The sequence below is a fragment of the Sylvia atricapilla genome, chromosome 5 (genome assembly GCF_009819655.1).
Source record: "Sylvia atricapilla isolate bSylAtr1 chromosome 5, bSylAtr1.pri, whole genome shotgun sequence".
NCBI lineage: Eukaryota > Metazoa > Chordata > Aves > Passeriformes > Sylviidae > Sylvia > Sylvia atricapilla.
Window position 1 is genome coordinate 44,940,383 of NC_089144.1, and position 25,678 is coordinate 44,966,060.

Below are 25,678 nucleotides of genomic sequence, written 5' to 3' on the forward strand. Positions count from 1 at the left end.
TGGCCAGCTGGGTCAGCTCTCAAGCTCAGGGGAATCAACCTGTTTCCCTGCTGGTGCTGACCAGCCTTTACAAGCCTTGGTGCGGGAAGCCTGGACCTGCCCGTTAGTGCAGTCACCATCTCTGCTCCCTCTGCTGCTCCAGCAGCCATCCCACTGCAAATCTGCTATTGCTGCTTTACCAGCAGCAAGACCTGCTCTTCTAAACCACATGGCTTGCTGCTGGTTTGGTGTGACACCAGACTGCAGGGCCAGCAACAGTAAGAAACAGATTTATTAGAATTTCTAATTGTCTTGAATCTCAGTAGAATTCTGTGAAGCAATAAGCAGCTTTCTGGACAGAGGACTTTGTTCACAATTATTTCAGTGACCAATGGAATATAATGACCTGGTAGCATTTTGCATAGGAAAAAAACCCCTCAAAAACTTAAACCAAGGTATAAAATGTCTTGCTACAATGCTGTTTAAAGAAGTCATAAGGAAACATGTAAAAATAATTTTCTCTATGCTCTCGGAGACTGTCAACACTACAGAGCTAAACGTCCTTTTCTTAACACTAATGTTGCATCCCTTTATAAATCTTCTAAATTTTTAAAGTAGTAAATCAGAGCAACTCTCTATGTTGTTTTATATACCCTTTTTTTAACATAACAGGTGTGTAAGTGGTCTACACAGACCTTCAACTATGAGAGAGAATCCACATACATTTCTTTATAACTCTTAAAAATCAAGGGTTTACTGGAATGCAAACCCCTAGCTTTTAGGGGCAACAAAGCACTTCAGGTAAAACAAACAATCGTTTATAGAACTGGAACTATTATTCTTTTGCATATCACTTAAGATTCATTTTTGAGGCCTAATTTATGAAAAAGCTTTTGTCAATTCATAGCATTTTCTGGTTAATTCTTCTACACTTTTATATAATATATAATTCTATATCTTTAGGGTTAACTTGCAACAAAATATATCAGTATTCAATAAATGTGGTACTCTAAATGCCTATGGCTAACTGTATGTTATTTAATGAGCTGTTTTTTGATCCAGTTACAAATTATACTCTAGAGAACATATTCAGCCACTATTTGATTTGTTAGGGGAACTGGAATGCTTGTGGCATTTTCCTCCTCCTTCTACAACTTAAAAACATATTTTCTATCCTCACATGCAATGCTTATTCTCAGTTTTGCTTTACTACTGGTATTACTGGGAGAGAAATGGCATCTATTTTTATAATTTGTCTGAAATGAGTTTCACATTTGTCCTACTCTGCTTCTTGGCAGATGTAAGCATTTGTGACACTAATATCACTTTGTTTTCTGTGGAGATAAACTATCTTAACTTGTGCTTATATTTATCATCTATTTTTAATGCCAGGTACAGCAAATGCTCTAAGAAAAGCTGCATTTTGTCCAGCCTTTTCTTCCATCTGGCTAACATCCAACTGTGTTGCTGTAACTTGATGTGGAGGCTCTGTCTACCACCAACTGCTGACACTCGAGTACAAGAAAAGGAGGCAGGGGTTCCAGCTTACATTCTGCAGGTTCTGTAAGCTGAGGAATTTGACATTTTACATAAACAAAACTGTCTTCTAAATGAAAAACAAACAAACAAAATACAACCTTGCCCCTAAACTTGACCTGTTTTTCACACATATAAGTAAATTCCCAAAATCCTAACTTTTTAAATTTCATTACCTCTGGTCCTCTTCTGGATGGCCTAAAATACTATTGCAAACATCAGCCTCTTCACTTGCCACCCACAGGAAATCAAGCACAAGACTTAAATACTAGAATTTTGTTACCATATTCTGGTTTTCACCTCTGTCAACTTTTTCCTTCGCTACCTATCCTTTGCCTCATCTCCTATTTCCATAACACAAACCTACCCGCTATTCCCTTTTATAATTGCCTAACTTGACTCATTTAATACTATATAGTGCCACACTGTGACACGTTTCAGGAAGTCTCATTCCTGACCAACAGGTAATTTTCCTCCTCTTCAACTCTGTTAAAAAAGTACATCGTTTTACAGAATAAACCTATTTTTATTTGTGAAAAGAACACTGTTAACTTTTTCCACTTAAAACTATATCAAAAAACCTATGTATTTCCTTAACTCATCATTTTTGGCCAAGATGCTCTACACACTTCAGGTTATTTCACTGACGTTGATAAAAATGATTCTAACTCAGGATAGTTTGAACTCTACATGTTAAAAATGCTCTAAAAAGAAACAACTTAAAACATTCACATTTTTAGTCTGTCTTCTGTCAACTCAAGTCATTATGTCTTTGACTTACACAGCACAATTAGACAATAAACACTAATATTTATGATGAAACAGAAAAAAACATCATTAAACGCAAAAAATACATAACCAGAAAATTGCCCCAGGGAAGGATTTGTTGAAGTCTTCCAAGTCCAATTTTAATTACACTACAAAAGGCAAAAATGAAAACCAGACTACTTTTATTTTTAACCTGTAACCAATGTGCCAATTTATAGAGTGCTCCTTTCTTGCACCAACTGGATTACAAGTGCTGCTAATCTTTGAACTAATAGGACATTTCTCACTAAGTGCTACCACACTCACCACTGCAACTAGAGCAAGAGAAGCGAGATATGTGCCTCTTGTCAGAAAAAACTTGAAGGGAAAACCCTGATAAATATCAGCCTCAGTTCACTCTTACTGAATGTTTCATTTAGCAAACCTAACAGCTGAGTATCTCCAAAGCCAGTATTTCATTTCGTGTGGCCAGATGTTCCCATTGCTTTGGGAGGACAAAGAGGCAGGGTGTAAGAAAGTCTGTTAACTACCCCTTCCAAACAAAGGAATTAATTATCCACTGATGCAAGGTTAGGAGCTGGTGGGGGGGTAGGAAGCTGTCTCTGTCAGTGGATGACACAGACTATACTGCCAAGCTACATCATTATACACCAATAAGGATGGATGTGTAATGATGTAGCTTGGCAGTATAGTCTGTGTCATCCTTATTTGGCTATTCCATTTATTGGTGAGCTACATTTCCGGACCAACCATTACTTAAGGTATGTACTTACTATATGGCAACAGACAACTTGCTGGTCACCTCTCCCTTAAACTTTAGTTTATCCATCCATGGAATTTCATTACAGCCTCATAAAGAAAAAAGAATTGTTCTTCTAAGTCTACGTCAACATCAGTATGATGGCCCAAACAATCCACTATGGATCAAATGAAAATGCTCTTCTGCAAGCATTGCTTGGAATTAGCCTTCTCACCAGCTTTAGTGAGCACCACTGAGACATCTCAGCTGCAACAACAGGCTGTTCACACTAGTGAGTAGTCACTGTGCTTTTGTTCACTGGAGAATGCTTCATGACATCTAAAATACTGCATCATATAACCCTTTATGCAACACAATTCAACTTCATTACATGCTCATTGTAAAAGAACCTCCAAAACCAAACAAATTTTTACACTATTCTTTCCTAGCATATTTTAACTAAGAATGTGTATTATGTGCTACCTCATCATACACAAAGCAAACAAATTAATTTTAAGACATTAGCTTGTGCCACTAAGAATTTAAATGTTCTAATATACAACTTTTAAGCATGTACTTACTGTATCATTTTAGTATCAGATACCACATAGAGTTTTTTCTGAAGGTTGCCTTAACAAATTTCAGTGCATTTCTGTCACATGACAGCACTGGATCCTCTACAGAACTAAAGCCAACTGGATACTCTACAGAATTATGACATACAACAAGACTGCTAGAGTCTTGTTGTACGTCATAGTAAATATAATGTCGAAGTAAATATAATTAAAAAACAACCCAAAACAGAGAACATATTTGTAAAAAACCTGTTATTTGGTTATAGCTCTGTAGACCTTCAAGGTCTTGAACAAAAACACCAACATACACAAAAGAAACCTACAGCATCCTTGCAGCACACTATTTTAATACCTTTATAAATGGGCTTCAATTACTGTAACCAAAAAGATTATTTTAACAGTTGGGATGAGTTATCTATACCAGTCTTCCTTATATATATATAAAGCCATCATCATTCCCCCACACAACTGACAGGTTTAGCTATAGTTTCTTTATGATGCATAAAGTGCATTTCTTTTCTGCCTTAGCAGTGTGATTTATACCTGAATATTTAATTTTTCCCTTATACTTGAATGTTGTTATTGTTACTATTTTACTGAAATCATTGAATCGCACTTACACAGTTACTATTCTGCTAAATTTGAGGAAAGGGTCATCAAAGAACCTCTTCTGTTAACAGCAATAATGAAAATACCATCTTACGATACATCTACAAAGGATCTCTGCTAGATCTCACACCACAAATCTGTGCTGATTTTCAGCCAGTCTGTTGAAAGGCAACACAGTTTAAGAAAGTGTCAATTTTGAGTAGTGAATCAGGGTTTTTTCTTTTACATTTGGCACAGAATTAGCCCATATATGGTGGAACTCATTCATCAATTAAATCAAACAGTTTTTTTCCAAATATGCTAATCAAGTACAGAAAGCACTTTCAGGGATTTTATCATGAGATTGAGCCACCCACAGGCCACTTCAGACTCAGAAGAAATACCACTGACCACAGACAATGCATGTTCTCTTCCTCATGCCCAACATAAACACAGTTTGTCAGATGGGATTTTGACATGCCAGGCAAAGACAAGGAGCCAAGTGTAACCAGTGAAACACTATTATTACAAATTCTAGGGTTAAATCTCTGGTTTGGGACTAGGTGTTACATTTTCCGAGCACACCTACTAGCATCAATCAACAAAGCAAGGACTTAACCGCCAGTAGCTGAAGAATCTTACTGCAAATATCCACAGTAGCTATGGCTCTCAAATAAAAACATAAAATAAATATGAAAAATATAAAAATTAAAATCATAGAAACCAGCATTGCAAGCAGGTATCTTTGGTTTTATTTACTTTAGTACCATAAAAACTTAAAAAAATGTGCTAAGCATATTTTCATTAGTATTTACAACAATTAGTATTTTTGAAGGCTTAGAATTACAGGCCAATAGCTTTCTTTAAGCAGGCAAAAATACGAATTCTGAACACTTTCTTTTTCAAAATACTTTTAGTGAGAATTTTCATTTCATGGATATGCTGCTTAGGCCACCAACTAGCTGAAAAAGCCCTGCTTTTTCACACGTTTTTCAGAAAACCACAGACTGTTATTTTATTTACTTCATCTCTCCCATTAGCTTTAAAGAGAAAGGTTTAAACTGTTCAGCACAAACTCAGTGTTCACAAACTGCATTCCAGGAGCTTCTATTCACAACCAAAGAAACCAAACCAAATACGTGTCATAAAATCAGTTTTGAAAAATATGAGAAAGACTAAATGAAAATAAAATGTGAGACATTAACTTTCAGTAAGTATATAAATACACAGGGAATTAGTGACAGATTACACCAGAAACACTTGAAAATTCTTCTGGTTTTCTTTGGTTGGTTTCTTGCTTTTGTTTAGGGGGTTTTTTGTTTGGTTTTTATTATTATTTTATTGCAGCAGAAAGCTTGTCAGGAAGTGAACTTAAAAATTAAAAGGAAGAATATGAAAAATAGTAACAATCATAAAAATAATTTTATCTGATTTTGTTTGCCTGCTAAATTATCACCTATCAAGATACCACTTTGTAGCATTAGCCTCAATATAAACGCTGCTGAAATTCAGTCTGTAGCTGTTTGACTCAGTGGAAGGTGCTGGGCAGGAACAGAAACTAATAAAGCAAGCTCTGCCTCACTCCCTACTACACCTTCCTGATTTTTAAACATGGATTCCTGTACGTTTCCATCAGTTTCTGTAACACAGTAGCAAGAGAAACTGCACCCAAAGAAAAAAGGCAGCATAGGTTATCAGCTTGTAAGAAAAAGGAGGCCAAGAGAAAGGAAAGAGAGAAACAGAACACACCACTGCAAAAACACAAACTTGGACCTTTAAAGCAGTTCTGTGTAATATTAATTACTAACACTGGCATTTACATCATCAGCAACACTTTCAGTGCCAAAAGGTAAGTCCCACAAAAAAAGTGCCTAATTAAAAATAAACCAACATCTTGAACGTGAAAATGGGAAATCTGACATTCCTGGACAAAAGTGTGGCTGGAGTATGGAACTGCACCTCATTACTGACTTCTCATGTGATGCATTTCTGTGACTATGAGAGATGTGTTTTACAGACGACTGAACACATCCAGTGTGATACTAGACTACTCCTAAATAGTACTTAAAGGAAATCCAAGTCATCAGGACACAAAACCAAAAGAAACATATATTCCATCCTTGTAGAAAGAACATTGCCTAGTGCAGTAACTTTTCTAAAGGAGCTTTTATAAGTGGAATGCAAGAACTTTAGCACCAAAATGACAAAGGTTTCCTAACAGAAAGGCAAAAGGAAGTGTTAGTTACTGATAACAAAGGTAGTTACCCTTTTAAAAGTCTGGTAAAAAGGCATGTTAAAGTCATCTGTTATCTAAGCTGAAATTCTCTTTCTTGTTGCAGTGTCAGTGTTCTGTAGAACAAATGAGTCTGCCAATCAAATAGATGGAAAGCAGGTCCATCAGCTTAATCAAAACTATACCAGTAATTTAGTACACACACTTAGGTTTATAGAAGGGGGCTTTTGAAATCACCAAGGGTCATGGAAACGTGAAAGTGGGAGTTTATAAAAATGGTAACACATTTTCTAGAGTAACTTTGAAAAAAGTTGAGAAAAATGAGACAAGCACGACTGAATGGAAATTGTACAGTGATCACTGAAAATCAAAAGAGGTCTTGATTGTATTCAGCTTCAATTTTTTTTCTGTGTAGTCTGGTAGGTGATCATGTGCTTGGATTCACAGAAGTGACAGCTAGAAAAAAAGCTACCGCTTTCTCAGGAGTTGGAGAAAAGAAAATTAGACAAAACCCAGTAAATATGGCAGAGAGAGTTCTGTAGCTGCCAAGCACAGAAGGAAGGGTTAAGGAAGAAACTTTGCTCAGAGTAGGCCCCACGTAGTAATGCCTGCTTGGTATATAAGGAAGCCTCCTGCAAGGCAAGATACCCAGGACTGAATGCTCAGGCTATCTTGGATAAAGTGGCTTCCTGCTTCCAAAACTAATGGCAAAAGAAAATATTGTACTGCCCGTGGCCAAAAGCCTGGGTGAGTACTGCATCCAGTCTGCTGTTCAAGCATTTGAACAACTGAACGGAGCTGAGAGTGCCTTATTTGCACAAGAGAATGGGGACCTACAAACTACATTCTAATCTCAACCCTGTGAACAAATTCTTAACACTTTTATCAGCTGAAACATCAATTCATTTTGTGTATTTTTCTTAGGAGAAGGCACACTTGCCCAGGTGGACCAACAGCATACTGAGTTACTCAGGCTACACGTCAAGACCCCCTATGCAGTTACACCCCCGTAAAGAGTGAAACTCGCAAAAAAACTTACTTTGCATCCACATTTTTACTTTTGGAAGGTGACCATCACAAAACAAACCTGCCTAGAGCATCAATTCATAGCCTTCGCGTTTCCTTCTGTTCAGCTAGAAGTACTAACCCTGCAGTTAATCCTCCCACAGGAGAATTATACCCTACAGCAGCAGTGTGATAGGAGCAGTCTGATCTGGAACACACTTCTGTCACTAATGTGACAGTCAGATGGAAAAGAACTGTTTCTCAGGATAAAATATCTGGGAAACAGGCTGGTGAACAGTGGGTTATGGCCCTCTGCCAGTTCACATGCTAAGACAGCTAACAGACCTTGGACTTCTGGGAAAGCGAAACAGATGTTTCAATTTGCACAGACTGTTTCTCCTTATTTTTTATCCACCACAGCTCTTAATGGTGCTATCCAGTGCATGGGCACAGGGCCCCCAGTGAACACTCACAGCTTGTAACATACATTAATGCATTACTTTTTTATTTATATTAATACATTACTTCTTTTCCAGTAAAATCAAACTGAAAATGCTTTAAGCTATAGCTCCATGATCTGGAGAAGTGTTTCTCATTGCATGACAAAAGAAGCTGCACTTAAAATAGAGATAGACGTTTAGACATTCTTAAGCTGTATTGCTGACACTCAAAAAAATTATTGCATCCGTTTTGTTTGATAAACAATTTTACTGACTTGGTTAATAATCATTAATATTAGCATGAGAATAGAAGGCTTTTTAATTAAAACCTAACAGCTGTGTAAAGCCAAACTCTTCACACAATAGATGCTCACACCTACTCTCAGCATGGTTCCTGCCTGAATAGTGAAATGAAGGTGAAAGAAAAAGAAAAAGCAACTGCTTTACTGACAATTTGTAGCCTGTGGATTACAAGCAAAATAAACTTTATCTAGTCAACACAATGAGACTCTGGTACTTTCTCTTTGTCTTCTAAGCACATTATAAAAAGGAACAATCATTAAAAAAAACCCAATCTGGAACCACAACTGCAGCGTTGTCGAATTCAGAAGCAATCACATTATCATCTCCCTGTCATGCTGGCCTAAATTATAACTGATGGGAAATGGGAGTAGGGTGGGTATGACAGACTGAAAGCTGGTACTTCCCTGTATGTATTCCATGCATACTGTGTACATACGTATGTATGTATTCCATGCATACTGTGCACGGAAAGTTTTCACCCCAGCAGACATTTCACTGCAGAGCAGGATTCTTTCTTTCATTGCACTATCACACCACTTCATAATTAAAATGCTTCATATTTAGGTTACACTGCAGTGCAATGATTTTCTATCTAAAGTAGGACAATTTAAGGTTATGAAATTTCAGCTTCCTATTGCTATGGGGAGTCTGCTATAGCAAACACATTCTTAATTTCTCTCACCACTGTCTATTTTGTATTTCTCTATATGAAAATTTATAAAGATCAAGTTTTATTTCCCAACAGAATCTTTCATATATTCTGCAGCAGAGAATATGTCTGCTCTTTGAAAATATTTTATTTGTAGCTATGCATTATTCAACTGCAGTGGGGATAGGCACTAAAAATCAGAATGGGTATTTTAATGGACAGAATAACTCAGGAATAATACTACTTTTTTCCTTTTTTTTTCCTAGTTAGCACTTAAGAGTACAGTATGCATTTTTTTTAGCAAGCATCTAATAAAACCTGGTTGAGTTGCTAATTTTCAGGACTCTACAGGAAGTTCAAGCTGAGGATAAAAATTTTGGTTATATATACAAAATTCCTATAAGTAAAAAGGACGGTGTCAAGGTTGCAGCTTTACCTGATTAGTTACCTTCAAAATGAATTACAACTTCTGTCAATTCAGCACAAAGAACCGAACATACATAACCAAGAAACCCCACTATAAATACAGCAGATATTGGTCAAACTAACCACAAGAAAGGACACAGCCATACTGTGACAGGCACATTCATCTTAGTGAGGAGGAACAAGGAATATTGCTTTATCATGTTATCCAACAGTGTATGTTTAATCAAATACATTCTACAATGGATTTCAGCTGGGGCTAATGACTTCAGCAGACTACAGCAAAAATATCCCACATGTACTAATTTACTCCAACCTGTGATGTATAGCACACAGCCATAACTCATCTTAAATGGCTATTAAGGGAGTATGTCTTCAGGCTACCCAATGTCTAGAGAACAGATCCCTACCAGCCATGAAAATAAAACTGAAATAATAGAAACTTACTTCAGAACATAGACTGCTTCTTGCTCTTTATATAATCACATTGCTACTACTGAATCAGCCAGGTCCATGGCACAAGTCCCACAATGCATACAGGCATTTCACTGCATTTCACAACTCTTTACAAGAGAAAAAAACCCTTGCTTTAGTTCTCTCAAAGGTCAAGGAAGCAAGTGATCCCATTCCATAAAGAGCAAAATGAGTAAAACTGGGTCTTCTCTGGACTTACATCTTGCAACTCAACTCATAAATGGATATTGTGGTTTTCAACTAGCAATGGACACATTAGCAATGTCTCGCTATGCAGAGCTTTTTTCACAGAAATTAATAGAGAATTAGAATCTGAGATTTGTAGCCATCTGTCAAAACTGACAGAAAATGACCCATGGGATAAATAGAAGGAGGAAAAGACAAGCAGACAAGGTAATCACTTAAAGCCTTTTCACTTAGGAAATGAGAAAGTTGACTGAAAGGATTATCATCAGACAGATATTTTAACCAAAGAAATGGGATTGTTGTATTGTCCTCCCTCTGGAATGTATGAATAGGTACAAGTCCAACCTAATCTCCTACAAAGTACTTCTAAAAAGCAAACTCAAGTCCACCAAAAACATCTCTGATTCTTAAAATATAGAACTGATAGTGTCAGCACACATCAGCATGGAATCTTACAGGAAAAGTCACTGTATCAATACTATGGTGATTTGAGGGAAACATTACAATTCTCACAGATTATACATGAATAGATGCCAAAAAAACATTTTTTCTCTCACTGACTGAGCAAGTCAATGAAGAAATAATGCTAATTTCAACAGTCAGAAGCAAGCACTTGGAATTTGCAGGAAAGTAAGAAAATGAGCATTGCGTGAACAAAATTTAAAAGCTTCCCAAAGCCTCTTTAAACAGTAATATTAGAATTGGTTTACAATTAAAGAGGCAAATGAAAGATGCTTTTATTTGGGAAAAACAACCACCCTTCTGAAAATTTACACAGGAATTTCTTGACCTTTACTGTTTCTGAGTTCTCTAGTAATCTCACTTGGAATTCTTGAATTACAACACAAAAGAGAATCCTTTAATGGTTCTTAGTCTTCTCTGGAAGACTTGATGGATTTCCACCTCAGTTCTTTAATTTTGTTATGAATCATTAATTTCTTGTTTCTTTCCTGTTCTAAATAGGCATTTCAAAACAGAGAAGAAACAGACAATGAACAAAAAGTAAATAATCCTTTTAAATAATTTCCTTGATTTTTAGCTTCTCCAGCATACATTCTGATAAGCAGGTTTTCACAATGACTTTTTCCCTAATTTAAGTATCCTCCATAAACCAATAAACTCACCTTTGTTCTCCCAAGTAAATGTCAGCAAGCAAAGCTGGGAGAACAAAGTTCTTATATCAAATAATATAGAAATTTAAGAATTTGAATACAAAACCTCTCAGGTACAAGAAACTAGCTAAATAATTAATACAGCTATTTCACGCATTTTTGAAATCACATCTGCACTATGAAGTCTTGGAATTCCAAGCATAACAGAATGCCTCCCAAATAAATATTTTTGGCATGTACACCCTACTGTAACTTATCCAAATCAGTTTCCCAATCCAGAATTTGATATGATGCCTTGAAAGAGGATTTAAAATCTTATAGCTATGCTCATTGCCATGTATACTATACAGCAGCAACTACAAAATTCTACATGCTTCTGTAACGAAGGTATCATTATAGCTGTAACTTTTATACACTCCAGAAAAAGGGAAGTGCTCTGTTTTAGTACACCAAGGGAAATGACAACAAAGCAAGCAGAAGGGTGGCTAGTATTCATAATGAGACTCATAAATAAAGGAAATTATGTGCACAGTTATTCATAAGGTACTTTTCCTCCTTTTGTTTACCATCCTGTAAAGTTCTGTTCATGAAAAAAAACAGGAAGAGAGGAAAAGGCTGAAGCAGTCAGGACCATTGCTGCTGCTGCTGCTGTTGTAGCATTAGTCTTAAAAAGACTAGAAAACAGCGTTAAGCAAAAAATGTCTAAACCTTGTATCTTCTTGAATACATTCAGTGGCTCGCACACAATGTGACAGAAAGGTATTCAAATGCCACACTTAAGAAATTCCTCCCAAAAATTCAAGTCTCAAAACATATTTAGATTTTCAAAATGAACAGCTCATAAACAGTGCAAGATAACCACCATTCTGTGTGACAAATGGAGACAAATTTAAATAGTATTAAAATAATGCTCTCTGCATGAAATATATGGTGGAATGGTTGGTTACAGTCAATTGAGAAGACAACCAGTTACAACAAAATTAAAGCAAGCCACAACTCCCTTGTCAATTTAAACGATCCTTATATGAAAAGTGAATTACCTCCATTGAGATTCGTCTGTGTATCCGGTTTCTGAGACAAACTCCTGTGGGAGACTGAACTTCATCAGATGATGTTCCAGAAGCTTGGTCACTTTCCCCATCCGATCCCATTTTCAAATTTTCATGAACAATATCTTAAAAAAATCCAAAGAATTGAAAATGGTTAAACAGCAGTGCATCAAACAGCTGCTCTGTACAGATGCAAAGGAACTGAATCATTACTGTGCATTGAGTTACACAGCAGAGTCAAAGACTCATCACAGCCATGGCAGTCTTGATACATACTTTTAATGGCTCAGTAATAACCACAAAACGAACAAGATTACTTTAGGAATTCTATGCAAACTTATGTGAACTGCAGGAGAACTTAGTTTTCCAAAGCGAAAGACAGACATTCCAATCTCAGTTGTAATTCCCAAAAGCCAACTTCCCCTCCCAGCTTCAGTTCCTAAAATCCTTCAGTAGCACTCCTCTTGGATATACAACATTACTGAGAAGAACCAACATTTTCAAATCAGACTACCTGATGTTGGTAACATATCTTCAGAAGCTTATAAGACCTACCAAGAGGTATAGTACTATTTTCAGAAATGACAAATACAGAAGCTTCAAATATAAAATGCCTTGGCATCCATGTGTGAAGTCAGGGATTTATATAATCACCTAAATGAAGGCCCACAACATACAAGTGCATTCAGTAGAAGACTTGATGTTTACAAGACCTAAGTAGAATTTGTGACCTTATGGAGGAATTTATCTAACTGCTTGAGTTAGATACAGGATCTTCTTGTCAACTGAACCTGTTAATTTTTAAACAATCCTAAAGATTTATGCACGTAAAAGTTTATACATATTATATATATACATACATATATACCTTGCTTTTAAGTACCAAAGAATTTTTCAGACTTTGGAGACAAACACTGTAGTGAACAAAAGAAAATCAAGGCAGGGCCATTATAGCATAAAGAGCCAAATTATTTGCAAAAGGACAAACAGGAAATCAGTCATACAAGAAATTCACTATGAGTAATGCTCCATCATCAACTTAGAAATACCTGAACTTCAAATTACTCTGAAAATTAAATACCTATACATATAATGTAGGTGCTTCAAAAGACACCAGTTTCCCTGCTGATTCCTGATCCTTGTTAGTAATCATTACCTTCTACAAGGTGTAAGAGAATCTGAGGAACAACTAAAAATCCCGGAACTCCATCCCTAAAAAATGCTAATATTAGCAATACACACAGAGATCAATTCAGCCTTACCACCAACACACTTGAATGTATTTAACATTTGCGAAGCATTACAGCATTACAGGCTCCAAAAACCAAAAGAGAAACTGCAAGTTTCACACCATCAACAAGCAAGAAAATTGGATTTTTCTAGGGAGAAAAAAGCCATTAGGGCAATGTTTTGCTGTAGGCACATCTTCCAAAATATTTGTCTAGCTTGGCTCACACAGAATCATGCACACTTCAAAGGAACAAATTTTTCCTCAGTACAAACAATTTCCTTTTATGGAAACCAGAATGGATATAAAAAGAAAGATTAATTTGCAAACTATTAGCAACACATATTTTGACTCAAAATATTGTAATTAAACACAAACAAAACATGCATCTCACGCACAAAGCAAATTTTCCAGCAGTGATGCAGATTTATATTGGATTTCTATTAAAAATCCACACTGAATCAGAATTTTCCCTGCAAGTCATGCTCAGATTTGAATGAAATTTAAAAAAAAGCCAAAAAAATTAACCTGCACTCCTTATATAATACGCAATCTTCTGATTTCAAACAAGCTAAATACTCATCAGTACCTCTAAAGGCAGGACAATTTTAACCATTGGAAAAGGTTTCCAGAAAGTGGTTCCTAAAGATCAGCCTTAGTTTTGAAGCTAAGCAGAAAAAAATTGACTCTCTTTTGCTAAGTCTAAGAAATGTCTTGCTCTCTGCAGTGACTTGACAGCTATCTCTTTAAAAATCTCTCACAAACTGCGGAAAATTAATTTTAGTAATATAAAATCATTATTGAAAACACTACTTGCAGCAAAGCTGTTATGCCAGCCCTGTTATATCTGCTGTAATAGCACACTCACCATATCAGTTCTTTAATAAAAACTCTCTTTTTTTAAAATACTCTTCTGAGAGGTCATGTAATCCAATTTAGCAATTACAGTTCTTGAGATTCTGTTAGTAAAATGAAGTGCAGCAGCTACTGACAATTGTTCCCCAACCTATTTATCCTCATGTTAGATCAAGCCCATTGACTGGGACCCAAAGTCTATTTTCTTTATGGAAGCTAGACAAGGGAGAGTTATCTCAGCAATCTCACAAAATAAAAAAATGACAAAATTAAAGTAGTACAGCATTTTAAGCCATGGTACAATTACATTTCTTTTTTAGAGAAACTGATACTTTAAATAATTACGTGATTGATACTGTCATAATTTTCCCATTTAATTCACAAAAGCATTTGTATTAGGAAATCACCAGTAAAAAAAGACAATTAGAAATGCAATGCTCAGAACTACACAGAGCACCCTAGTTGACAAAGATAATTCTTCTGCTAAGAAGATTACCTACGTAATAACACAAAACTAAGCACTGTTCCAAGAACTAGTAACACAAACCCATATATTCGGGACAGATAATGTAGCTCCAAGGAGATTCTGTTCTTCAAAGATCAGGCATGTGAGGACAAAGAGGGTCTGTACCATTCAAGTATAAAAATGCAATATTTCAGACATATATTAGATGATAATTTGAATACCACTGTGATATGATTATTTCTGGTAGGTCTGGATAAGCTACATACCCAGAACCAAGAGGGTTTATTCAAGATACTGACCGGAGCAACCAAAAATCTATCATTAAAACATGCCACACATGCATTTCCAGTGGGCTAAATACCCAACTGCTCCTATCTATAAGGGCTTGCAGATGTTTTAATTATTTTCTAAACAGATATAATTTCAAGCTTTTTAAAAATAACTTGACTGTGTTATCATCTGATATAAATGCAACCCTTTATTTGATTCAATTTAAAAGGCATTAGTAGAGCCTTATGTTCATTATTTTAATGGCATAAACCCCAGACTAAGGCATTAACTCAGACATTTGAATCATTTTCACACAAGTGCACAATGGCGTTTAAATAAGGAATGATGAAAACCATGCAAACATTGCCCTAATTTCTCTAAAATTTTCTTTAGACAAGTCTACCTGCATGAAACCTTGCTTGCATAGTCTTCAGAGGTTTTAATCTTTCAATAATATACTGAATTGCTTTCGCTGCAATACCAAACCTTCTCCTACACAGGTGTCTGTTTTAATGTACTCTACATATCTTATTAAATATTCAGAATGGCCATGTAATGAAAAGCTAGATGTAGGTGACTACAATATAAAAGAGAAACTACAGAAGTAAATTTAAAGGAAAAGGCTGTGTTCATTTCAGCTCTGAGGAATGCACCACAGAAGAAATTAACACAGGGAACCTACAGTGCAGCAAATGAGAACTCCTCACTAATTAGTACTGAGTCAGACTGCATGATCCTTCCACCTTGTTTCAAATTATTACAAAAATAACCATGTGACTTGCATAATGGACTTCTTCCAAGGTGCACTCTTCCAAAGCTTACTTTTTATCCACTCTCCTATTAAGTGGATACACTGTATGATTAATTTCAGTGATAATTCAAACTGGAGAAGGCCAAAGTGAGAAACTGCCATTACCATTACTGAACTATGAAAGCTGTATGGAAACATCATTTCTTTTAAATAATATTTATGACAATGAAAAAAACTTCTCCATTACTGCATCAACATAACTTGCAAAAGCAAGGATTAACTCTCTCCTGGATGTTACTGCAGTCCACCAGTACGGCCAGATTCAGTTAGCTCTACATATTCCAGGAGCCTTTCCAGAAGTGACATTAATACAAATCCAGAACAAGGACAATCAAATTCATTCTGCATTCAGCCAGGTTAGGTCAAAAAAAGGTTTATTAGGTCTGGTGTCCTCATGGACTCCAGCAGCTAGATGTTTCCAGAGGTACAAGACTGTAGAAGCCGTACAGATACAAGTGAACTAAAAAAAAATAATAAAAATCTATCAGCTAAACCCTCATTCAGTAGTTTCACAATCTGGTCTGAGAATCACCTCTGCTATTTAAAATCATCCTGGTAACTGAATACTAAATTTAAAAATTGCCAAGAAATTTTAAAAAATGGCCCAGCTCAAAATTTATCCTTTACACAGCATTTTACAAAACATAAAGCTAACAGAGAATTTCCAAGTAAAAATTATTTTTAAGTATTTTGAGATTTTACACATTATCACAACTGCAGAAACTGAAGTTCAACACTGAAAAAGGAAATGAAACTCCAAAACTCTCCTGGGCTTCTCAACCAATTTTTGCAGTGTTAGTCTCATTCGAACACAGGCAGCATGAAGATGGAATTGTGGCAGGTCTCAATTTAACCTGGTTTTCTTTAATGAAATAACCATTTTTACCTGCCATGATCTTGTGCTATTTCAAGGGTATTTTTCTGATACAACTTATCAAACTAAAAAATAGAGGAAAAACTGTAAAAAAAAAGAGGGTGGATGAAGAAAGCAAAGAAAAGTCTCATGCAGTGTAGCACATTTGACTATTTTGTTTCTGATGTCATTATCCCAACAGGGAAAACCTCAGCTTCCTGATGAGTAATAACCATTCTCATATAGCAGGAACAAAAGAAAGAAAGATGTGAAAAGAAGCAGAAAGAGGATTTATGATTGCACATACTTGTACTCCTGTTTTTTAACACTAGATAACATGCACAAGTAGCTTGTATTTCCATCAAATAAAGAGTTTTTAAAAAGGCATTATCGTATCCAAAGCAAAAAGAGGTGCTTAACATAGACATACAGAGCAACCAGGCCCAGTGGAAGGTATCCCCAGAGAGGCTGGGAGTAGATGGTCTTTGAGGTCCCTTCCAACCCAAACTATTCTGTGATTCCATTACACACTCTGTATATAAATCTATTCCATATTAGTTAAAAACACTACAAATTGCTTTTAAAGGCAACACACAAGTAACAGAGTACAGGCATCTCTGTACCCAAAAACATCTTTGCTGCTCTTGTACTTAGTTTACATATATCAAGTTTGACAAATAATCCATAAAGACTACATATTCAGATAAACACGGATTTCTCTAACCACACAATTTCTTTTAAACTCTTTCTTCCTGTTAAGATTCTTGGCAACTTAACTAAAGCTTGGCTTGGCAAAAATAAAAAAGCAAATAATGTGTACAGGACTTGAGTGAAATCAGAAACTGATATAGGAGTCAAATCGTGCACACTAAAATCTGTTTTCTTGTGTGATAGCAACAGCTGACAGAGTAAATTCAAAAGGATATATGTCTGTCTTCAGCTGGAATGGTAACTCAAGCAGTAAAAAGGCATGTTTTTGAACATGATGAGTGGTATTACACCAGAGGAGGATTTAAGTCATTTGACTATTACCTTAAAGATTCATAGCTTAATCTTGAAGATCAATTTATCACACTTCTAAAGAAGGGCAGTAGATTGAAAAACTAATAAAACTCTAATTAAGCTGTGACTTGCTCTCATTCTCTCTTTTAATCAATTAATTAAAAATAATTTAAACTAACATAAAAGCAGGGTAAAACATTATTGGTGACTGGAGGCAGCAACATGAGAAATTACTTGGAAAAGAAAAAAAAAATTGTAACTTATTTGCTTCACGGAAGCACAAATACAGCTCAAGACCACAACAAAAAGATAATTATAGTTGAGTGGCCTTAATTTGTCACTGAAAAAACAATTTTTTCACTACAATAATGAGAAGTGATACAGCGGTCCTTTTAAAATTCCACATATAGGATGATTATCCCCTGTTTTTTTTGCAATAGATTTATTGTACTTCTTGCCAATTCTTTAAATGAGATGGATACATGGGTTCCTTGCAAAGTATTAAGAAAGAATAGTTTGTTAATATTTTGTTAATATTTTAATGTATCTTAAGAATATTTTGTCTTAGGATACATTCAGTGCCTTAAGAAAAAATTTCTCTAACTCCAGAAAAAAATACTGCATACTAAGTGATTTATTAAAGCATTACAGTATCTGTACATCTTACTATGAATCAATACCAACATTATTTTTCACAAAAAAATGAATTTAAACAGTGTAGGAAATTACCTAATCTGCTCCCATTTCTGGGCATTGCCATGAAAGAGCCGAGGCTGCCCCCTATGACGCTGTGTGGTCTCCGTAAAGGGGGCTTCTTGAAAGATCCCGTGTACTGGTGGAGAAATGAGTGCATGCTGTGAGACGTTGGAGGCCTGCCATTCTTCACAATAGGCTCTACAGTTCACAAGGATCAAAATATTCATTGCCACAAGCAAGGAGGATTGTCAGGAACATGCCAGAAGAAAAAAAAGAAAGAAAAAAAAAGAGTTAGTGAACAGGAAATCACCACACTGGTAAAATTATCTTTCATGCTAACAGCAGACCACCATAATATGGCCATATCTCTTTTAACAAACAAGTATAAAAAACGGCATTAAGTGTTACCCAAATTTAATTTTACTAAATCCTGTCACTTTGCTGCTGGACGAGTAAATGCCCTGAATATACAGTCTCAGAACGTCGATAAAACCAGAACACTATAATTATTTTCTTCTGTCTTTACTGCTCAAGGTTTCATCTTTACTTTTAAACAGGACAGCTGTGAGATCAACTAAGGTGAGCAAATAAAACTACAAGCCTTTGAAAATATTCTCTCTCTTAAAATTCTTGTGAGTCACTAGTATCAATGCCTTAGCATTGGAGATCTTTAGAAGTAAACATACCTGTCTATACCTCCCAGAGCTGTTATGTCATAATTAAGGTTATTAACTTACAGAGTGTCAGAAAAATTAAGCATTCAATCTTTTATTTTGGATTTCTACTAGATTGCACTTCAGATGGTTCACAGAGATTTTTTAAAAGAAGTTATTATCACTGATAAGAACTTTGTAAAAGAACGAAACGTAAGAAATTTTAAAATCTTATTTACCAGTGTGAGTACAATTTGGGTATTCATGTTCCTTCAGCAACCTGACTCCTCAAACATCGACAAGCCCTCAAGAATAGACATGGTCTTAGAAGCAGGCTAACTCTAAAAACACGAGGGGATTTTTTACTGCCAAAAGAGGCAGAACAAATGTCCCCTTGCATTGACTGTCACAACAGTGGACTTAGCAGAACCACCAATGAAGTCATTCATATAAGAAAATAGAGACAAAATACTCTCACGTCAGAAAATAAGATCAGAGTCATCTGGCAGCTACATGCAAGCACACTCTCTATACTAGGAAAAAGAACAGAAGCTATGCCCAAAGAACAGTTGAGATTCAAGTAATTTTATTTTTTCAGTATTTGATTTGATTCTTATTAACATTACAGATTCATGTTTGGTATTATTCAGAAGACAGAAAAGGCAGCAGCCACTGAGCAACCACAGTGTGAGTGCTACTGTATGAGCAGCATCCACTGGAGCCACTGCTCAGAGCTTCACTCATGCCTCCTGGGACAGGGAGTAGTCTGGGATGCTAGTTCATCACTCCACCTTGTACACCCAGATGCAGGGATCCCAAAATCTTGCTTTCCCTTCCAATAAAAGGGAGAAGGAGAAATATAGCTAGGAGAACATATTTTATGGAGAGCAGAATTTCAATGGTAAAGGAAAGAAACAGCAACAAATGCCTAGTAATCTAAGGAAAACAGGGTCCTGAAGGGAACACCCTCCCATCCCACATATACAAAAATCTTCTAGATACATTATTATGATTAGTCTGAAGCAGAGACAGAAGTACACACACAGAATTACCCAAGGAGAGGTCAATGACCTTAAGAAATAATTAGGCAAGGAATTTTTGCATATAAACATGAATAACACAGTGAGACAAAAAAACAAAAAAACATTAACTCAGCTGCTGCAGGGGAAAAAAATAAAAGTCCTGGGGAAAAAAAACCCGTGCTGCAGGCCAAAACCAGAAAGGACATGTCAGCACTGTTACAAACCTGCCTGCATCCCTTCATCAGCATCTTTCATAAATACAGTGTCAGAGTGGGTGAACATGAGGATAAATACACCATAAATCTGTGTTTATATTTGCAAAGTATGACCAGGGTCTTCAGACATCTGCCTATCTCTGCCCCAAAATGCTTATTTCTGTTCTAATAGTTCGCATCACGCTTTTGACTTAGGAGTGGTACAAGCCTCCTTGCTGCATGCCTTTAACAGCAAATTTATCCTAGCACAGCAGACAACAAATTCCTCATCAATTTTTACTAGAATCTACTACTACTTCCACAAACAGGACACAGGTTCACATTCAGCACAACTACTGTCTTTGATAAGTTAACATCTTCTTTTTGCTTTCCAACTGTCTTGCTAATTCGATTTGAATTTGATTAAGTTTCTAGCCTAAACACCTCACACTGCGTTTACATGCAGTGTGAACAAAAGAATAGCACCTTGTACGTTAGGGCTTTTGACTACTCATGCTAAAAGCAATTTACCTTCCTGAACTGTGCAATACATAAAAGAGGTCAGAATTTATGAACACACTGAATGTCTTTGCAGAGACTGAGTTTCATGCTCATTACTAACATGACAGTGTGATGCACAGAGATGATTATTATAAAATCTGTTTTTCTCATGGCGCTCGTAAATTTGTATGTATTTTACAGTTTAAAACAGAATTCCTAAAATATCCTAACATATGCAAAGTTCTGCTCAAATATAAGGGTAAATATGGATTACATTAATAAGTAAATTTATATAAAAATGAAAGATAAATGGTTGGTATGGTAAGTAAGATCCTATACAAAAATAACTTTTGTCACCATAGCCAACTATTACCTTCCTTCACTATCCTAAGTACTGTACTAAATTGTGGAGCCCATTATAAAATTTTGCAACAATAATTTAGGTCATGTAGTAGGACAGGCATAACTACTGGCAATGAAGTGAAGATTACAAAAATACTCATGTGACACTGAATTTCTGACTAAGACAAGTATTAATACTACTTATTTATCAATAGGGGTTTAAAATCCTGAGACACGTTAGTTTACAAAAAGGAGGGATTGTATGGCATATGATGGTATAACACATAGGCTTATGTTTTGGAAAGTATATTTGCTATTAACAATGCAGTGTGCATTGCTGTATGCTACCACCTTCTAAGGAAACAGCTGCATGAATTCTGCATTATGTTACTTCCTCTCTGCAAATACAACAGTAACAGCCAAGAGCTGGAACAAATATTGAAAATGATCAAGCAAACTCTTTCTGGAAATTAATTTACAAGACTATTTATTACAGTTTTCATGTGTTTTAAGAGATACAAGAGTTAAATACAGTGCTTTTGAAAAGACTACCTAACTCTGTCTTTCTCTAAAGACCCACAAGTACTTCTTTTGAAGTTACAATTTAATTCACTTCATTTTTTCCAGAATTATTAATATGTTGAATGACTATATTTAAAGTACAACATCGCAGTTACAAGATGCAAGTTTAGTAAAATGCCTGGCCTTGAATAAAATGTGTCTAAACTGTAAAAGTTATATGCCTTTACTACATATATCTATAAAATCTGCTTTTTATAATTTTATTTCTGTGATTATGGGTTTGATTTGTCTTTAAGAATGTCACCCCTATATAAAACTCACAAACATCCCTTACTTTAGTATCACTGCACTTGGTAAATATAATTCAGCAACCACATGCTGCTCTTGGTTTAATATTCAGCTAAAGACAAAATGAATGATGGAAATTAAAAGGTGAGTAAAAAGCCACTAAAAAATTCACTGTGCAAGTGTATGGATCTACCGCATTTGGAGATGATGCACAAATCTGTTCTTCCTCTCTCACCTAGATTACAACAGCAGAGGCATGATACAAGCCGCAGACTAAGTGGAGGGCTAAAGAGGGCACCTGGGAATCTGCTGCATCCACCACATCCTTCAGCACAAGAGTGAAAAAGCCGGCCGTGGCAGGTTGCATACTGCACACAAAATTATTCTTCCATGGAAACTCCCTGCTACAGGATGCTAAAGCTACCCAAACTCATAAGACTCAAGGGGAGACTGAATGAGCAATCTATTCAGGGTTACTAACCACACAGAGCCTTGCCTAGTTCAGTAAGTCTCTTAGCTAGAAACTGATACAGTACACTGGGGAAGTGATGCTGTACTTTGGGCTCTAATCTTAGACTCGTCCTCAAATGGCATCCTCGGAGTCTGGAGAACAGACAGGCAAAAATCCAGCTGTCCTTACAGCACAAGACTTCTGCAGCACCTGGACACTTCACTTGTGTTGGCTCTCGCTGGCACAACCATTCCAATAAAGGTCTTGTTAACTATTTATCTCCAGCTCTTTTTCCTCACCCTACTCTATAATCAGTTACTCCAAACTGATAAAACAAACTAATATGGAAAACAAGCTGCAACAGAGACTTCTCAGCGGTTCTTTTAAAAGTGTATTTCAGCAGTTTATTTTGGCTACATCATATAGTCTTGGACTCATCTTTCAAGTAGTGACATTTCAACCCTTTAATTTCTTAGGTAGCCTACTAAGCTATCATGCAAATCTAGTCTTTAAGTGTGAAAAAAGCTTAAAAAGATTCTCAGTGAAAACATTTATAAATATTATACTGATGTACAGGATGATGACAGTTTTCTTTTCATTGTCCTTGAACAATTCTTGCAATAGTCACCCTTTAAAAAAGTATATCTACATATGCATGTCAGTTTTATAGCTATAAAAATGCACACCCCTTTTTTTAAAATGCCACATCCATGTTACCTTGCTTTCATGTGCACCTTCAGCAAGGTTTAAAATTGAGCAATGCATGGTGACTGTGCACTGTTGAACTCAACGTTCAAGTCTGGTTTTTGCTGAGCTAACCCTTTATATAATTTGGATCATTTTCTTGTACTTCTCACATTCTGTCAAACTTCCGTTACTATTGGCATAACCTAAAATAAATACAACAGCACTGTTCAAAGAAAACACTGTTCAAAATACAATCAGCCTGGCTTAATAATGGCTTAAGAGTTGCTAGATCATGAAATGTTTTGGAATACACACACATATTTTAACTAAACACTGTACCCAGTAAGGTAGCACTGCTTTGCTAAGTTTGAAATAATGCCAACAGCAATGCTAACAAACACACAAAACCAGAAAACAACTCAAATGAACCACTGAAATCATTCAATTGTGAAGTGGTATAAATATATGTTTGAACATAAGTAGAACTGATTTCTTCTACTTCACAATCATGAAAACTGCCAGAGTCAAGCAGAACAGCAGTGTATATAACTAAGAAACCGGTCTGAGGAATTAACTAAACCCAACAATTTTATAAAGATGCCTCCTCTTCTTCCTTTAACTGTAATTTAAATTAACCACAAGCCTTGACCTGAAATTACTCCTGGGTTAAGCAATTTTTCAATTAATCCACAATGCTTATTTTCCTCATCCATCTATGATAACAAAGACCCACACCACCACTTTCTTTCCTGTGCTGGATTTACTTAACTGGATTTACTTAAGCTGAGCTCCAGAGAGCCTGCAAAATTGCCTGGCATTTCTTTGCACAGCCTCAGCAACTGACATACTGTCATCACACATCAGTCAGCTGGTGGATTTAAGAAAGAAAGTGCTTTCACTAAGAATGTAAATTAATTTTAAAACACTTTTTATGAACATATATTATCGCATGCTCAACTAACTCTTTCCTTTTTTATGTCCTATGAGTATCTCTACTATGTGACAAAGAGACCAAGGTGGTGTTGTTTTGTGGGTTTTTTTCAGATTTCACAGCCTAAATTTTGCAATGGTATTTTCTTCAACTAGCTTTAATAAAGAATTAAATCACCAGTCATACAAGGTGACACTAGCCCTCAAATCAAACATCTCTTACAGAGCTGAGTAAGTCTGCAAAAAAATGTTTGATTCCACAACCATTATCAATTCTGGACATGTAAACCACATGAATATGTATTTAAAATTCATATAAATACAGTTAAAATACACATGTGGAGATTTTCTAATCAAAATAAGAGATACTGAAGACCTAGCATTTATGATTACTGATTTAGGTATAGAATGGAGACTGATCAGGCATGTTCCTTATTCTAAGTAAGGATTAATCTTTTTGCTTGCCACAACTCACTGCTTCTACCAAAAATATGGCTCAAGTTCTTCCCCCTGCCCCCCAATAAAAAAGAAAGGTAATTTTGATTTAGGTTTTTGAACTAGACCACTATGGGGTATACAGAGTACAGCTGCTGGCAGAAGGATGGAGGCAGAACCTCAATTGACACATTTAGCTGCAGCTTGACTTTGGACTGGCTCAAGCGTAACAAAATCTTACTAAATGTCTCAAGAACCCACTATTGGATTTTACAGGACAGGACTCAATACAGTTTCTTTTCCACCACCTTGACCTCATCCTTGCTCCAGAAAACTTCCAAGGCTTTTTTTTTTTTTTTTATCATTTCCAATTTGATAGAGAATGGAAAAGTGTCAAAAATCTACATTTGTGAAATTAAATATTCATTCTCTGAGCAGCTTTGCATTCATGAAGCTTGTGATGCATCATCACAACCTTGTAAAACTATTTATGTAGGCTTCTCAAACGCCACTGTCATGTAACTTACTCATATTTCAGCATCATCTACTACACAATCATTTACCTGATCTGAATGCTAGGCTCTGCTAATGATTATTCAGCTTTTACATAATGAAACTTGAGGGGTTTTTGCACTGGAAATATAAAATATTTTTTAAAAACTGCTGAAGAAGCTGTTGTCAAGAAGCCCTTTATTTCTTCAAAACATCTAGAATATAAGTAGGTGAATTTCTAATATTATAGAACTGGAATGCTGCACTGTGTAATATTTAATTACACCGCTGTAAGGCAGTCAGACCCACTCAGTAAAATTAGCTGATTGCAGGTGACAGCTTCCATAGAAGATACATTTAAATAATCAAAAGCAGCAATATGCTTGCTTTATATGTACTCTCCAGGAGCTGGATGAGGAATACTACAAAATACTGTGTATTTATAGATTATTTGATGGGGTTGTTTCCTTGGATTCTGTCATGTGATACCCAGGAAAACATTAGGTCACTCTAAAAACAGAGCAACCACTCAATACCATTTAAACAAGTATTCTTCGTTAAACAATAAGATGAAATCTTCAAATTATCAAATATTACGATTTTTAAAACTTGGCAAAACTTCAAGGGATTTCTCCCATTGCTCAAATTAATCCATTTGAGTACAGCAGTCATTCCAGAGCAAATGTTCCTCACCTGCACAACACAAGGGAAAAAATATTGGTAGAACATTTGATAAAATATGCTAATACAACCCTGAAGAAACACAGTTATCAACTTCCTCTGAGAAATGAAGTACCTCAATTATTAAAATGGCACTGCAACGTCCTATAAACCTTTTTTAAAAAAAAATTTAGGACAGAAAGGACAGAAATTTTTTGTCTGTTTGAACTACAAAAACAACGCACAAAATCAAACTACAAG

The 25,678-nt window shown here is 35.8% G+C and overlaps 1 protein-coding gene across 14 annotated transcripts in view; it reads right to left on the reverse strand.

Moving 5' to 3' along the window:
• The window catches only part of CDK17 (cyclin dependent kinase 17), a 93,823-nt gene that overhangs the window by 24,826 nt on the left and 43,319 nt on the right, over positions 1-25,678 (reverse strand). For all 14 annotated transcript variants that reach the window (XR_010743634.1, XM_066319319.1, XM_066319311.1 and 11 more), the window contains 2 exons: positions 18,274-18,438; positions 12,051-12,184 (listed from right to left, as the gene is read on the reverse strand). Coding sequence is in view for 13 of the 14 variants with exons in the window: in XM_066319319.1 (XP_066175416.1) it covers positions 12,051-12,184; positions 18,274-18,438 (299 nt within the window). In the remaining variant the exon portion in view is untranslated. The remainder of the gene's footprint in view (positions 1-12,050; positions 12,185-18,273; positions 18,439-25,678) is intronic.